Consider the following 15,985-nt stretch of genomic DNA (forward strand, 5'->3'; position numbering starts at 1 on the left):
AGATCATTTCATTAGGAGAATGCCGCGCATTCAATTCGCCATATCGCAATATTCATTTTTGCCATTTCCCCAGCGGCATACATCTCAGTCAACCGGAAAAAGGTAAGAAAGTGCATACCATTCCCCAGCCGCTATAAAATGGAAAGTCTCTTGGCTCTCCCTGTCATCATTCCATGCCTGAGGCAGCGTTCAAGTCAACACTGCGTGTTGCGCCGGCGGATATTACGCTATAAGTCTGCCGAACTCCCCAATCCCCGAGGGCGATTCGGCGGATCAGACCAGAGGCGGATCCAGCTCAGTTTTTTTTTTTGGGGGGGGGGGGGGCAAACCATAACAATTTATCGATTCTTTCCATGCCTCGTCCATAGGCGTAATGTTAAAATTATGCCGCTTGGGGGGGGAAATGCCCATTTTGCCCCCCCCCCCTGGATCCGCCACTGGTTCAGACTGCGTCGGCTCCGTCTGCCAACCCGTGGGACTCGGGATCGTGATTCTAGCAATCGAGAAAGGGTTTTTTTCAGTCGTCGTCTCGCACTGCCCCGCCGGCCGGGCCGGTTCCCGTCAGTATTGGCCGACTCGTCTCCCTTCGTACTGTACTAAAACATGCACTGCCTAGTGCCTACTGCTCTATCTACCGTCTCTACATATGCTAGGTAGATAGGCTGTACGTACACTGATTTTTTGCAACACTTTCACACCATGTAGGGGCATTGTGACAGCGACTTTGGCTGATTAACTAAGCTCAGATCAATCTCAGCTCACTCTCAGCTCGGCCCGACCCAGGCCCGTTCAGTTTTCAGTCTTTCAATGTACCAAATGTAGTCTGGCCTTAACCCTCGCCGGCCGAGGGGGGGGGGGGCGGGTGCCGCCCCCCCCCCCATAGGGTTTTTCGCGATAGCTCCGAACACGCTGGCGATAGAGAGCTAAAACTTGGCATACCTGACCTTTGATCCATGCCGGATCTTTTGACACCAACCGCATTTTTGGGTCAGGTCAGGTCACTGACCTATGACGTCATAAGTGAACCTCTGCACGGTCTTCAGATGTCGCAACTTCGCAACGCCCTCACTGCCAGAGGAGATGTCACAGGGAAATGAAACTTGCAGGATCTAGTATCCATTATGAGTCTCACAACTTGTATATCTCGGATTTTTCCTAAAGGTCATATGAGGTCAGGTCATTTTCGTGACCTCACCATTATAAGTCAATGGGGAAAAATTCAAACTGCTATTCTAGCGCCGGAAACGATCTCCAACTATCTCAAGCACACAGAATCGTGATTTGATGCACTCCTTGCAAGGTAAGATGCGTCACTTTTGCAATGTTGACCTTCCGTGACGTCATTTATGACGTCATCAAGGTCATATTAGTTTTTCGTCAATAACTCCCGATCAAATTGAGCTAGCGAGTCGGGAAAGCCACCAATGGACTCAGGAAGACCTGCCGAATCGAATGATATGCGACATGACCTCTTTCGACCATCTTCGTGACCTGGGGGTGCTGACCTGACCTTGACCTGAGGTCAACACCCTAAGTTGACCTGACCCGAACAAAAAGTATATCATTCGACGCGCCTGAGCAAGGCGAACACGATGCTGCCAAAATCACGGCTCTGCGGCCGTTTTTTGCGAAGTTATTCACCAAAAACTGAACCGTACCCTGGGGCACTTGACCTGACCTCAGAGGTCACCGGTTGACCTAGGACCTTAAAATCGGGTACCAATCTCTGCGTCTCGTAACGGCACACACGCTCGTTTTTTCCGCGACGCGCTAGCTCCACCAGGGGCGAAACGGCGAGGTGGGGTCCTACCCGCCCCCCCCCCCCTCGGCCGGCGCGTATGTAGAAAACCAATAGGTACGGCGAGGGTTAATACTACTGCCCACCTGCGCTTCTAACAGGTGTGTGCCAACCAATTACAGAGAGCCCAGTTCCAGCGATACCGTTAAAAATTGAAAACTCGCGCCGGCTGAAAGGTCGGTGCGCAGGTGGGCGTGCAGTGTTATTAAAGGCCGCACAAACTCAATAGGCGCGGTGACTGATAGTGGTCGCGGTCGTTAAGTTGGCTGGCAGCGGCCCGGTCGTAGGGCGGTGCAGGCAGAGTGCCGCCGCCTGTTGGCGCCGCGCCGCCTGCAGCGGCCGGAAGGAAGGGTTCACCTCACCCGAGGGGGCAGACTTCGTGCCCTGCCCCCCCCCCCCGGCCCCTCAATCGTGTCGGAGCCTATCTATAGGAATCTTATCGGAGCCAGCCCCCGCGGCCATCAAAAGCTAAAACCCGGTGCCGACGCAACAGTCGTTAAACTTTAAAGGCTCTTCGCCAGCAAACAGAACGAAATGTGTTTGCATCCTGTTTGGTGTACGGTTTACGTGTATACCCAGAATCGAGGCTTAAAATCAGTAGAATATGTAATTAGTTCTAGAACACGGATACCTATAATTTGGTGGGATCATACGGAAAAGGTAAACCATCATGGAATAAATGTATTCATGTCTGTAAAGATCAGTACATCATGAAAATAAATAAGCATGTATGAACTTGTGGTGCGCAAAGTACCATGTTGCGAGTCTTTGCGGCATGCATTTAAGATTAAAGTTGAAACAGTTAAATCTAAAAAATGGCTTGTATTGTCTTGACGTGTCAGCGAACGTTAGTTATTTAATCAAGGATTATTCGATACGGATCCAGATGAATTATTTTCGACGAACTTTGAAGTAAAATCTGCACGATTCATTGAAACTGCTGAACAGAAGCCTTGGTGAAACTCTGGTCCTTGGTAATGTCGATGACTGCGCCTCCCCCATCCACTATTCATGTGCTGATGGTGGGGAATTCATCACCACGGCGCTCTTCCGCGCCTAGGTGTCCGACCTGTAATCCCCGAAAACGACACTATCGCGAACAAGATATGCAAACAGCAGGGACACGATCTCCGGAGTCAGTGTAAAATTCCGCTAGAAAGCAGCATTTGTCAACGGTTAGCGATGCTGTGGGAATATATAAGTGTCTTTGTGTCATTGCAATATTACCATACGTATACCTACTCCTTTCACGCATGACGTGCAGCAATAAACAAACGTTTCCCCCAACCCACTTTCTATTATACGTATTTGTTGTTGCCAAAACAAGAGCACACATTTTATCGTTTTCTTATCGCTAAGCATCGAGGAGTTATAACATTCATTAGGCGTCCCTCTCAGCTGCTTTATCTCAAACTCGGTCTCCTCGAAAACGGCCACGCACAGAATGAAGCCCACATACAGCTCAAGTCGTCAGGATCACACAATTGAAAGCCATAGACAGCGCCCGACAGACCGACACTGCAGCAACGCAGCATAACGAGTGGACGAATATTTGGGTGGATAGAAGCACAGCCCGATATATGTAAAGTGACTGCATGACCCTGTCAGCGGGATAAGCCGTCCTTGACCAGACTTGGGCGACCCTGCTGGTTAGATATTAACCGGCCCGGCAGTATTTTACAGTCAGCTAAATGCAAAGCCGCGGTCTCACCCGGTTATTCGAGCGTTTGGGATGTGGCCGAAGTTACGATGCTCCGCAACTTTTGAACTCGTTCTCCCTGTACTCGAATTCCAATTGTGCCGGCTTATTTCATCCTGGGTTTTCACTATACATTACTATGCATAAGATGTTCTATTTTGATATCTATACACGCAACCATTCCAAAATAAAGTACACATTACGGGCTGTGTGTTCGAGACTTTCAATGCATCTTGCTTGAATCCGACGAACCTTTAGATCTTACGTCGTGAAGATGTGTTAAAATGTGTTGGGATGTCATCTATAGAAATGGGCAAATGGAACAGCTCCCGTATATGTCTGCCGTGTCAGTTCGCTCAATTTTCTGTGCGGACAGAGACATCGGACTCGTTCTCGGTTGATCGGTCAGCAGTGTCTCGGCGGGAAGCGGCAGACTGCGCCGGTCTGGGACGGGCGGACCCTCTCCACTGTCCCTGCCGACCGCCGCGCCTGAGTCAATAGGCGTTACGGCTGCGCTCGGTCGCTGCGAGCCGTATAGGGCGCCGTTCTGCCCTGTGAGAGGTGCTCGGCGCCTGATTACAGCCGGGCTGTGCTGACCCTCCCCTCCCCTCCCCTCCCCCTCCCACGCGGAGGAAGTGGGCCCATTGCGGCCGCCTGCGCCGTACTGATTGCATTGGCCCTCTGTACGAGCCCGGTTTGGCCGCGCCGGATATGGGACTAGAGCCGCGTACTAGGTGAATACGTGCTGTGCACCGGCGACCCGTGGCAGCTGGCGTCTCCGCCGAATCAAATATTCACCGGCCGCTCAATAATGCAGTCGGTAATTAACGAGCCATGGCCGTCCTCCAGCGCCGTGTGTGGAGGACGTAACTCATTTTTAATGAAAGGTAGCACGCCTCGGAAACGGGTCATTCGAATTGGTCCAGTGAAACACGGTGTCGATAAGGACGCGAAGTTCCAATTCAAGTATGAACACTGGAGTAAGAAACTAGGTCGACTTTTTGACACATTGTGGGTAAAAAAGTAGTTCGGCTTCATGTAGTATAACAACGCTTCACTAGCTATTACCCAATTTTCCCATATCACCAACTATAATGTGTGTGACCTGCATATTTGTATCCCGATTCCCGAACATGTGGCTTGAAGCAGAAAAAGTCACCATTTAGGTATTGTTGATTTTCCCTGCATTCGTGATGTGCGCAAATATACACATTAGGTACACAATGCAGCTAAAATGACAACATTGCCTGTTAGTAGGTACAGAAACGCTAAGATTTTCTTCCGAGTTCTTGTTTTAACTTTATAACTGAACACATGTTAGCTTCATTCCTTTTGCTCTTTTTTATAAATTTAGTCCGAACCTTTTGATAGGAAGGATTCACAAGGACATAGCCACCGCTAAGCTAAGCTTGTTGCGGTGACCCTGTCCTCTACCCTCCGATCGCGCAATTCCAGTTCTATGGCAGAATTTAAAGTTCAAAGTTTAACGTGCGCACATAGCCGCGCACGGCCGGTTCCCTCACTGACTTCGCCTGCCTACGGCCTGCCACCAACCGCAACCATACCTGTCAGGAGGCCCATAAATGTCAAGCACCCGTCGCGCTTCGAACCCGGACTGTTTTAACCGGGAACGCGTGCCCTCACCACGCGGAGTCCAACGCTCTACCAACTGAGCTACGGGACCGGCTCTCTTGTTCACGACGACAAACTTCTGGAAATCACCATACAAATGCCTCTCACAATTTCGCTTCTTTTCATCGTAATCAGAACTACAAACTTCTTTTCAGAATCAAGTGGTTGTTTGCTTTCTGGCTTGTCATAAAAAAAACCACCGAAGCATGCATCATGCTCATTTGGCACAAACTATAAAGACAAGAAAACGCTATCTATTATAGCGCCTATAAGTATCGTTGACCACAACATGCACGATTGGCCTTCTAATCAGCGGGGGCTATGTTCTATGAATAGTTGGGGTGCGGCAGCTGTGTCTCTAATTGGCCGTGCCATCTGTTGTTCTCATCTGTCTGGCTGTCGACGTCTGGACGCGGCCTGGCACCCGCCTAGGGCGCTCCATCAGCGTCACATGCGGCAGGAACGGCCCGAGGCGGCGCAGACACGCAGCGGGGGGGGGGGGGGGGGGTCCTCTGTGCATGCTAGCCATCGGCCTTCTAGTGCATTACCTTTTTGCAGGCGTGCCACTTCCTACAGGGCAAGTATGCGTACTTGAGACGGCTCTGCAGCCGGACACATCATTGTTGTTTGTCTGGTTGAAAATCTGCGACAGGTTTGGGTGATGGGAGCTCTTCAGTGAGACTCTGTAATGTGACAACCCTTGCTTACCTTCTGATTTACTAGAAATTGCAACCTATTTGTGTTTCATGACTTTATCAGTAATTAGACTACTCATGCCCGTTGATGTCCGGTGATTTACCCAAAATCAAAGGCCAACTCAATATTGCCAGGCCCATGCAACGGCATGTCATATGGGAACGAACTCCACCAAAGCACAGCGTTCAATCATAATCGTATAGCGGTTATTATAGCAGACGCGAGTGCCGTCAAAATATTGGCCACTGCGACGCAGGGGACAGTTCTGCCACGTTCAGTCAGCTTTGAAATGTGTTTGGTTCCTGAGTGGCTGTTTGTGTGTGCAAGTTGATGGCGGTCAGCGCACTACCAACAAAGGTGATCGCTCGTCGTCTCATGATCCATAAAACGGAACGTTTCCTGCCAACCAGCATAGGCCCAGCTATTTCAATCAATTCTGAGACCGGTCAGAGCTCAATGACTCCTACCTGGAGTTGGCCGGAATCGACGTTTGTTATCAAAGGGCCGTCTTTAAATAAGCTGGTAAATAGAAGTGCAGCATATCAAAGACGGAGCACTGTTGGTTCAGTACAGACCCCTATATTGAACATTACAAAGTGGCCGGATATTGCGATCAAAGGCCGTCGTTTCGGCCGGCTGCCGAAGCTGTAGGCTGTTTGATCTGCCGCTGTTCAATATACGGGTAGCATATGAATAGAATTGTTGTGAGGTGTTGTTTTGCGCCAAGTAAAGTGCTGAGCGATGATACAGGATCGATTGCGCAATAGGGCACACCGTACAAACCGGGAGTTACCATGCAGACAACATGTGGCAGCCCCGCCCATGGCTGAAAGGGATCCAGCTGCCAAAAAATTGGGACAACCACTGCACCGGATGTCCATTTCTTTTCATGCACGATAAGTGTGCCTGGGTGTAGGTGCACCTGATATTAAAACTGAACATTCAATGGGGCCGCAGGTGTGAATGACTCGGCCCAGTCCTCCTGCGGCTGTCAGTACACGTGGAGAGAATAGAAACTTTGTTCCATTTGTTTCATTTGCTCTTCAAAACCAAGGTAATCTTTTCGTGCTTCATTTCATTTGAAATTGTCAAACACAGCAGCCAACCATTTTTCTGAAACACGGGGTCGTTGAGCTTTACATACTATTTTACAACTCCTACCTACTTCAAAACATGCTCACAAAGCTAGCTTCATGATAAAAAACATCAGTTTTTCGATAGCTTTTAATATTATCTGGTCTTACGCTGATTCTGTGTCTACCCGTGCCGTTGGAATCTCCTAAGTCCCAATTACAACCAGCGACATGAACACCTGGAAAACACAGTCTAAAGCGGCGACAAAGCGAGGACAGTGCTACCGGACAAGCTGTCTGTTCAGAACAGCACGGCGGTGCTCGGTTCTCAGCGGTCACAAAAGTCGTGTACGAGGAAAACAGAAGCTCACTCGTGTAAAGCGCTGATAACAGCCATTGTAACAAAATTCGGTGGCAGTGTGTAGTCAATTAGCGCGGCTGAATCAGAGCTGCTCATCACGCATTTGTACTTTTTGTGATCTTACTGTGTACACTGAAAATGTGCGACATGTTATGTGTGTTGATGCATGATAAGAGCAAAGTGAAACCGTCTCTAATAAAACATTGTGTTCGAGCCACGTTTCAAGCTCTATTTAAACATCCAATATTCGAAACAAACAGCCGGCTCAAAGAAAAAAAAAAGAGAGGAAATATAACCCTCGCATGTGTGCGGCGTTTGCCAGCTTCTAATGTGTAGGGGGGGGGGGGGGTCGGTTAGACCCCCCTTGCCGTTTGGCCCCTGATCGAGCTAGAGCTTCGCGGAAAAAACGAGCGTGTTGCCCGTGACGAGAGGAAGCCGATGATACCCAATTTTAAGGTCCTAGGTGATTGGTTGACCTTCCAGGTCAGGTCAATGACCCAAAGTCGGGAAAATCGGGACCTGTTAGAAAGTCGTAAAGTGTGGCTGCTAAGGGGTTTTTCGGGGTGCTGATCACGAATATCGTGTTAGTTTTGATCACAGATGATGTCTTGAAGCATTTAGACCAGGTCGGGTCAGGTCAGGTCAGGTCAACCAGTAGGGGTCGTGACGGGTATTCGTAGTACGTGTCAACCGCCTCTGACAGCTTCGTAACATGTTACGAAGTCACCAAAACTACTTCGTAAATGTTCAAATGGTTGCTAAATTCGAATTCAGCTCCAAAAACTAGCCTAGAAACATGTAAAACTCGAAAAAGTGACCCGAGGTCACCCGAGGTCACCAAAGGTCAATGACCTGACCTGACCTTCAGGTGACCTTGACAAACACGGGAGTAATATCAAATCACATGTTTGAACGTTTGAAACCACGAAAAGCTTGCAAACACGCGGCTAGTGCGAGCCGTCATACGCGAAATCGCGATTCCGGCCAAACATGGTCTCGGAAAAGAGGTCACAGGTCAAAGGTCATTTGGGTCAGGGTCATGAAATTTTCAGGGTAGGTGTAAAATTGATCAATGCGAGGGTACTGAAAATTTTGTCGCGATCGGCCGCTTTTTACGCGAGTTATTCGCGAAAAACCATGGGGGGGGTCCATCCGACCCCCCCCCCCCCCTACACATGCGAGGGATAAAATACCTCAGTACCTTATAATGCACATATCGATATCAAAATATTCGCCTGATATTACCCAGGCCAATTGCGAATGATCCGTTCTAAAAATCGTCATAATATTTACAACTATAAAGATAATAATGCATGAAAAGTAGTTCTTGATCAGATAAGTTTGTGGTACCAGATATACGGACAAAATTATGGGACAACACCCCATTGTCATTGATAGTGAAATAACACAATATGCTAAGGAAAAGGTGCAAAGGAGCTCATATTGCTCAAAACCTGACAGGTAGTGGTTAAAATGAAAGACGTGTATACCTGGCTGCTTTACATGCAGCCCCGTCAACAGAATCCTGAATAGATTGGAGTGGTCAAGTTACAATGAAGTTCACCCCCGGCAAGCAACTGGTTTATGCTATGCCCTTAACGTTGGCGTCGCCGGTGCCTGCGTGGTGTGATGAGCCTGAACTGAGGGGCCGGACCTACCCGTCTCTTACCTCGGTATCCGGGAGGATTTGGCGTAGTGCGGCCTCGACCTCCGCCAGCTCCTATTGCGTGTGTTCCAGCTCTCCCTAGCAGAAAGACGCCGGAGTTGACGGAAGGAGACAAAGGAAAATTAAGAAAGAAAAAAAAAACGAAAAACATGAGCGGCCGCCGTCTGACGTGCCACTCACGCACTGGAGGCGCCCGGCGGCCGGCGCAGTGTCCTCGCCAGGCCGGGCGGACTGTGTTTGCTTATCCGACCGCTGGCGCTTATCTAGCCTCCAATTGGCGCCCGCACCCTCTGCGGCCGGCTCCCTCATATGCCGGGCACCTCCAGGAAACGGGGGGCCGGTTGCACCTCTAACGCCAAGCGTTAATGTATTTTGCACGGAACTGACGTGAAAAGACCATTAACGTTGGCGTCGCCGGTGCCTGCGTGGTGTGATGAGCCTGAACTGAGGGGCCGGACCTACCCGTCTCTTACCTCGGTATCCGGGAGGATTTGGCGTAGTGCGGCCTCGACCTCCGCCAGCTCCTATTGCGTGTGTTCCAGCTCTCCCTAGCTGAAAGACGCCAAAATTTGCCCAAATGTATGGGCACGATGCCGGCAAAGGGCGGCATGAGGTATGCCATGCGGGCGCGGGGGGATCATAAGTACCCCGGGACTTTTGGGGTGGAATAAACGAGCTCGGTGACGGCCGCTGTGAGGTCACGGGATAGCATTAGCAAACGTTTAATGCGTCACCAACCGGCCACGCTGGGTAGAAAGTGAGTGGAAACGGGGCGTAGCAGGGGCGCAGCGCTGGATATCGCGCCCGGTATCGCTGTACAAACTTCCATATAGCTCTCTGGGACTGAGCCTGGTCACTGGGATCCCAGAGACACACGGCGCACATGCCGCCCGGGCAAACCACTGAGCCGCGAGGGCTGCCAAGAGCGGGTGGGAGGCCGGCGGATAACGGCGTCGCCCATACGAGTGCGGGCAGGGAGGAGAGTGGGCGCCTAGCAAACAAGCGCGCGGTTGGCGATCGTCGGCGGTGGCTGGCCGCAGGCGGCAGTCCGAGCCCGAGGGACGGCGCGGCCTCCGACAGCGGGTTAGGCGGCGGTGGGAACGACATGGCGAACGGGCGGGGCGGTGCGGTCAGCGGCGGCACGACTGATGTGTTAGATGGCAAGGCGGCTTGAGGCGGTGCGTTTTCTAGCGGCGGCATGGCGGCTGTCGCTATAGGACTATGTGCGGTGAGCCGGTCAGTGACAGCGCAGGGCATGGTGTCAGTACATACGTGACGGTCGTACGGTAATTGCGAAACGTTACGGTGCGGCTGTTAGCCGCGGCGTGCGTATACCGCTGCACTGGGCTCAGGGCTGAGGGCTGTCGGCAGGACATGACAGTAGTATAGGCAACGGGTAAGACGCCCGTGTCGGGCACGGCACGGGTTGTCCGGAGAGGCATGACAGCAGCGGTGGGACATTGTTGAGGCGTGTTCGACAATCGACAGTGTAAGTGGAGTTGTTGGACTGACGTGAGATGGGAGGGACGCCTAGTCAGTTTGGCACAGTTATGGGGCAAAGTCAAGTGAGAACCGTCGTCTTTGAAGTGATCCGGCGAGAAGCGCTGTTAATGTAAATGATAAAAGAATATAACTGAAATACAGATGCAACAGATGTGCAATGGTGGATAGGATGCGCCACCTTAGGTAGCTTGTGACTGTCTCACAAATCATGTGTCGGGAGGGGTCTTGTTTATCTTTATTGTCTCCTAACATTCAGGTAGACAAAATTATTCCTGGTAGGGACGGATACCTCACAACGATGCGTACAACTCCGCCGATTCCTGGAATCAAGCTGGTCACCGGGCGATTTGGCCCGAATTGTCACACCGGCGGTTTCCCGCACTCTAACCAACACAACACGAGGCTGCGCTTGTCCGCGGCGAGTGAACGCGGTACAAGAGCGCTGAGGTGGGGGGGGGGGGGGGGGGGAGGGCGCTGAGCAAACAGGCGCCTACGAGCAACGGCCCGAGACGAGAGGGTTATCAGGCCGGCCGCGGCGGCGGGCGCGGCAGAACGAGTGCTGTCGGCGGGCGGTCTAGGCGGCGGGTGGGGGACGGCGTGGTACACGGGCCGCCGTCGGCGTCGGACATGACCGTTGCTCTGTCAGCGGCGGAGTGACGTTGATGTGTGACAGGCGGGCGGCTAGAGCGCTGGCATGACGAAGGGTCTGTCGGCGGCGGCATGACAGCCGGGGTGGCTGGGTAGATGATAGGAGTGCTTGTGGTAACGGCGGGATGGCGGTATGTGACAGAGGGGGTGGGCCTGGCGATTGCCGTGGTAGGTGTGCCCGGTGCCGTTGGCGGCGCGGCGGCGCGGCAGCGGTTAAGACGTACGGGTTGGTCCGGGCGGCGGCCGGGATGGGTAGAACTGGAGTGTCAGCATGGCGGCGGTATGTGGGAGACGTGTCGGTCCGGGCGCTTGGGCTAGACATGATCGTGAACGGTCGGAAGCAGCGTGATAGCAGTACCTACATATACGGCGGACAGACACTCAGTGCGTTAGACGTGACAGAAGTGTCAGCGGCGGCGTGGCAGTGGTTCGTGACAGGCGGACAGCCTGTGCGGCGGGGATGATAGATGATTGTCCGCAGCGGCGTGACAGTGCCAGGTTGTCGGCAGCGGCGTGACGGCATCGGCGTGGTAGCGGTATGTGACGGATAGGCAGCGCGTGCGATGAACCTGACAGGTCGGCCGGTGGTGGTGGCTTGACAGCAGCATATGACAGACGCGGTGACCGTGTAACGGGCATGACCGGCAGCAGCGTGACGGCTCGTGACGTAGCGGCGTAGGTGGCAACAAAGGCGCGATGCGCAGGCGCGCAGCCCCCAGCTGTGCTGAAGATACATTGCCTAACGCAGCGCAACGGTCCGGCGCCACCTGGGATCGAACCGGGACACCCTGGCGATAGTTCTAACGGCACACAAACGGATCCGTCACGCTAACCACCACACAACTATGGACGCAGCGTTCTGCGACAGAAGAGCGCAAAACAACGAGTGCTGGTGAGGAGGGCGGCGCTAAGCAAACAGACTTACGGCTGGGGGCCACCGGCCCGATACTGATAGGGTGGCCAGGGGCCGGTCGCGGCGGTGAGCGCGGCGAGACAAGTGCACCAGCTAAGGGGGGACGCCAGCAAACAAACGTGCGGCTGGCGCGGCGGTGGCCGGAGACAGCCCGGTCCTGGTCCAGAGAGGCGCCGCAGTGACTGGCAGGGTGACCAGGGGGATGGGTAGACGGCTCTGACGTCATGGCTGCGTCATGACGTCATGGTGGACGGTCCGCTGTGGCCAGTCCGACCGGCCACAGCGGTCGCTGCTGTGCGGTGACGGAAGGCTGACGTGGGGACGCAGTGGGCGGAGCTTGGAGGCTGTGTACGGTCCGACCGCACACAGGGCCCGTGAACAGCCCTCAGGCTTAGGTGGAAAATGGCAAACGGGAGAGACAGCCGGCGGTGATAGCGGTGGTGAAGAGCGCGGCGGGCATGACAGTTTGGTATGACATGAAAGATCAGCTGATCTCGGAAAGGTCATAGCTAGTTAGTGTTGTTGTTATAGCGAGTTGTTTTGTCGTCAGTGTAAGAGAGGGACGCGAGTATATGAGCAGGGCGAGCGCGATAGAATGGGCACCGGTGGGAAAGGCAGCGCTAAGCAAACAGACGGGCGGCTAGGGGCCGCGGGCGGCGGCCCGGGATGGGAGGGTGGCCAGGCCGGGGTGCGCGCGGCGGGGCGGGGCTGGCGGGAGGGAGGTGCCGCCGGGAGACAAAGGCACGGCCGGCGGCCTCAGGCGGTGGCAGGTGACAGTCCGGCTCGGAGAGACGACGGGGTGGCCGGGCGGCGGCCGGCGGGGGGGGGAGGGGTTGCCGCGGCGGCGGTCGGCCGGGCAGCGGCCGGCGGGGGGGGGGGGGGAGGGGTTGCCGGGCGGCGGCCGGCGGGGCGGCCAGGCGGCGGGCGGGTCGTGGCAAACGGCAGGACAGCCAGCGGAAGCGTCAGGTGTGACGGTGGGCTGTCGGCGGCGGCATGACAGCGGTGACGACGAACGTAGCGGGCGTGACGGTTGGGTGTGTCAGCGGCGGCGTGACATGTTGGGTGACGGGCGAGGCAGGGGCGGCGGCGGCAAGACCGAGGTCTGGCGGCGGCGTGACGGTGTTATGACAGACGAACAGTCCGTGTGACAGAAGAGGTAGTCAGCAGCGGCTTGACCACGTATGACAGACGGGACAGGCCGTGCAACGGGCGAGATAGTTGATTGTCAGCGGCGGCGTGACAGCGTATAAGACGGCACAGTCCAGGCGACTGACGATAGAAGCCATGCTAGCGGCGGCGTGACGGCCTAATAGCCGACGGGAAATCTCACCGGCGACGGGTGAGATGGGCGTTATAGTAGGGCAGGGCGGACTGGCCGTCCGAGAAACTTTCATGACATAAGCATGGGATGTCAGCTGCGGCGTGACGGCGCGGGACGTGTCGGCGGTAAGACAAGCAAAGGAGCAGTAATCGCCACGTGATCGCCACGGCAGTAATCGACACACAAGTGGAACGTGGACCACTCTGAAATGTTCAACACAACAATACGAGGGGGCGGTAGGTACGCCGGCACGGAGCGCCCGCGGGCCTAAGATTGCTGGTAGTGGGGTCGCTCGTGACAGCCTGGACCCAATGGGGAGACGCCAGCAAGCAAAGGCGTGACTTACCGGATGCCCTTTCGCGTGTGGAGCGTCCCATCTCCGGGAGATGATCGCAGCGACTTGAGCGCGCACGCACGAAAAACATGAGCGGCCGCCGTCTGACGTGCCACTCACGCACTGGAGGCGCCCGGCGGCCGGCGCAGTGTCCTCGCCAGGCCGGGCGGACTGTGTTTGCTTACCCGACCGCTGGCGCTTATCTAGCCTCCAATTGGCGCCCGCACCCTCTGCGGCCGGCTCCCTCATATGCCGGGCACCTCCAGGAAACGGGGGGCCGGTTGCACCTCTAACGCCAAGCGTTAATGTATTTTGCACGGAACTGACGTGAAAAGACCATAATCGTATAATAAATCGCCGCACTAAAACTGCGGCATTTCATTTCGGGAGCGGTAATTTTCGGCATGCGATTTGCGATCTAGCGGCTCGGTGGGAAATGATTTGTGGACATTGGCAAACGGCTGGAGCACGCCCTCGCTCATTGCGCCCATCTCATCAGGCGTTAGGGGCCTTCAATTAGGCCGATAGCCACCACTGTGAATGTGCCGCGAGGGAGGCCACACGGACAGTGGGCTGCGGGACTGCCGCGCAGAGCACAGAGAGCACAACGGCACGGGGTGCGAGCGTCCTCCACGCAGCCACACAGATAGCGGGCTGCGGTCGCCGCGCAGAGCACGCGGAGAGAACAGCGGTGGTCCTCCGCGAGAGCCACTCCTTGGGGAGATCTGCAGAGAGTGAGTGACGTGACCGAAATCAGAGATCGTAAAGGAATTATATTCATAATTCGGTATCTTTGGAGGAATGCTTTTGTTGTACAGAAGTTAGCAAAAACATGCATAATAAAGCCGAAAAGATCACCTATCCTGAGACAGATTGATGTCAGTTTTGTTATCACTCGCTGCTGAAGTCGACATTGCTTATTTTGGAATGGAAATATGTTGGCGACTGTACTGTTGATTGATCAGGTTAACGGTGAACAAGCTCGCCTACCGAATATCCATCATGCACTTCCTGGAACAAGACAGTGTCTGACTGGCGAGACGCAGTTTGAAAGGCGACCTGCCCGCGACCGCCCCCTGATCACGTGACCTGCGTGGCTGAATACCAGATCAATCACGCCTCTTCCCGTCCCCAGAGTCGGACTGCACCCAGTTGTATCAGTTCCAGAAACCTGCCAACAATTGGCATGGCCGGCCTGCAGGGTCTGTGGTCCACCGCGCCGGTCCGGTGATCGTGGTCTGTTGGTCCAGAGTCGGTGGTCCGTTGGTCCGGTGTCGGTGGTCCACTGGTCCGGAGTCGGTGAACCACTGGTCCAGAGTCGGTGGTCCACTGGTCCGGAGTCGGTTGTCCGTTGGTCCGGTGTCTGAAATGGCCGCACCAAGCCGGCTCGTTCCGATATACTGTTCCACAGCTAACCCACCGGGAGCCGGAGCGAGACATGCCCGGAATCCCAGCACCGCACGACCGGCGGGCCACTCACTGCCCAGTTGACATGCAGAGACCGTGCCCGGTTCGGTCGCATTATGCAGACAGCTGTTAGCCTGCATGGTACATTTGATTGATAATATGCAACCATTTGCCTGACAAGAGCATAGGGGATGTCGACAATTACAGCTATGTATGTCGTGGGGAACGATTTAACACCATAAAGTCATAAATCAGGGCGGCCGACCGCGCCACCATGAAGCGCATACAGCGACCGAAATAGCCTGAAACCGCCCCACATTTCAATCACTCTCTCTCTCTCTCCTCTCTCTCTCTCTCCTCTCTCTCTCTCTCTCTCTCTCTCTCTCTCTCTCTCTCTCTCTCTCTCTCTCTCTTTCTCTCTAGATCTCCAGATTTTTTTATCATCCTGACGTGACCCTCGTCCCCTCCCATTTCTCCCTCCCCGCTCCTCAGCTCTGTCGCCGGCGGCCCCGCTCCTCTGCCTCCTTCCCCGTCAGGTTCCGGCCATCAACGTCCCTGACGGTCCACCGGCGGAGATTCGGTGGTCACGCCAGTCACACGGATAGTTACCGCCCGGGGCAGCTGAGCAGTCTGAGCACTCTCCGTCGCCCGGGGCTACGGGAGTCAATTTTACACCTTTCCGGCGGCTGAGTTATCTTCTTCAAGCTAGCGCACGACAGTCGACGGCTGTCTAGGATGCTAGGATAGGATGTCACCGGTGAGATACCACGTAAAAGGTCGGACCGGTGACAGCAGTGCCGGTGAATGTCTTACTGGAACCTTGCATCAGAGACGTATTGTGGAGCACGTTGCTGTTGATCGGCAATTTGTCTCCAGCCTGATATACATGCATCAATGTCCGGCGCCTGACGGTTACCGTTTCTGCTGCTCTGTT

General features: G+C 54.4%; 1 protein-coding gene across 1 annotated transcript in view; it reads right to left on the reverse strand.

Moving 5' to 3' along the window:
• The window catches only part of LOC122363312 (FMRFamide receptor-like), a 53,895-nt gene extending 44,748 nt beyond the window's left edge, over window positions 1-9,147 (reverse strand). Inside the window, exon 1 of the mRNA XM_043332435.1 lies at window positions 8,929-9,147. Coding sequence (XP_043188370.1) covers window positions 8,929-9,076 — 148 coding nt within the window. The 5' untranslated portion in view covers window positions 9,077-9,147. The remainder of the gene's footprint in view (window positions 1-8,928) is intronic.
• Between the last annotated feature and the right edge of the window lie 6,838 nt (window positions 9,148-15,985).

Source organism: Amphibalanus amphitrite, unplaced genomic scaffold (assembly GCF_019059575.1).
Source record: "Amphibalanus amphitrite isolate SeventyFive unplaced genomic scaffold, NRLGWU_Aamphi_draft 000615F_arrow, whole genome shotgun sequence".
NCBI lineage: Eukaryota > Metazoa > Arthropoda > Thecostraca > Balanomorpha > Balanidae > Amphibalanus > Amphibalanus amphitrite.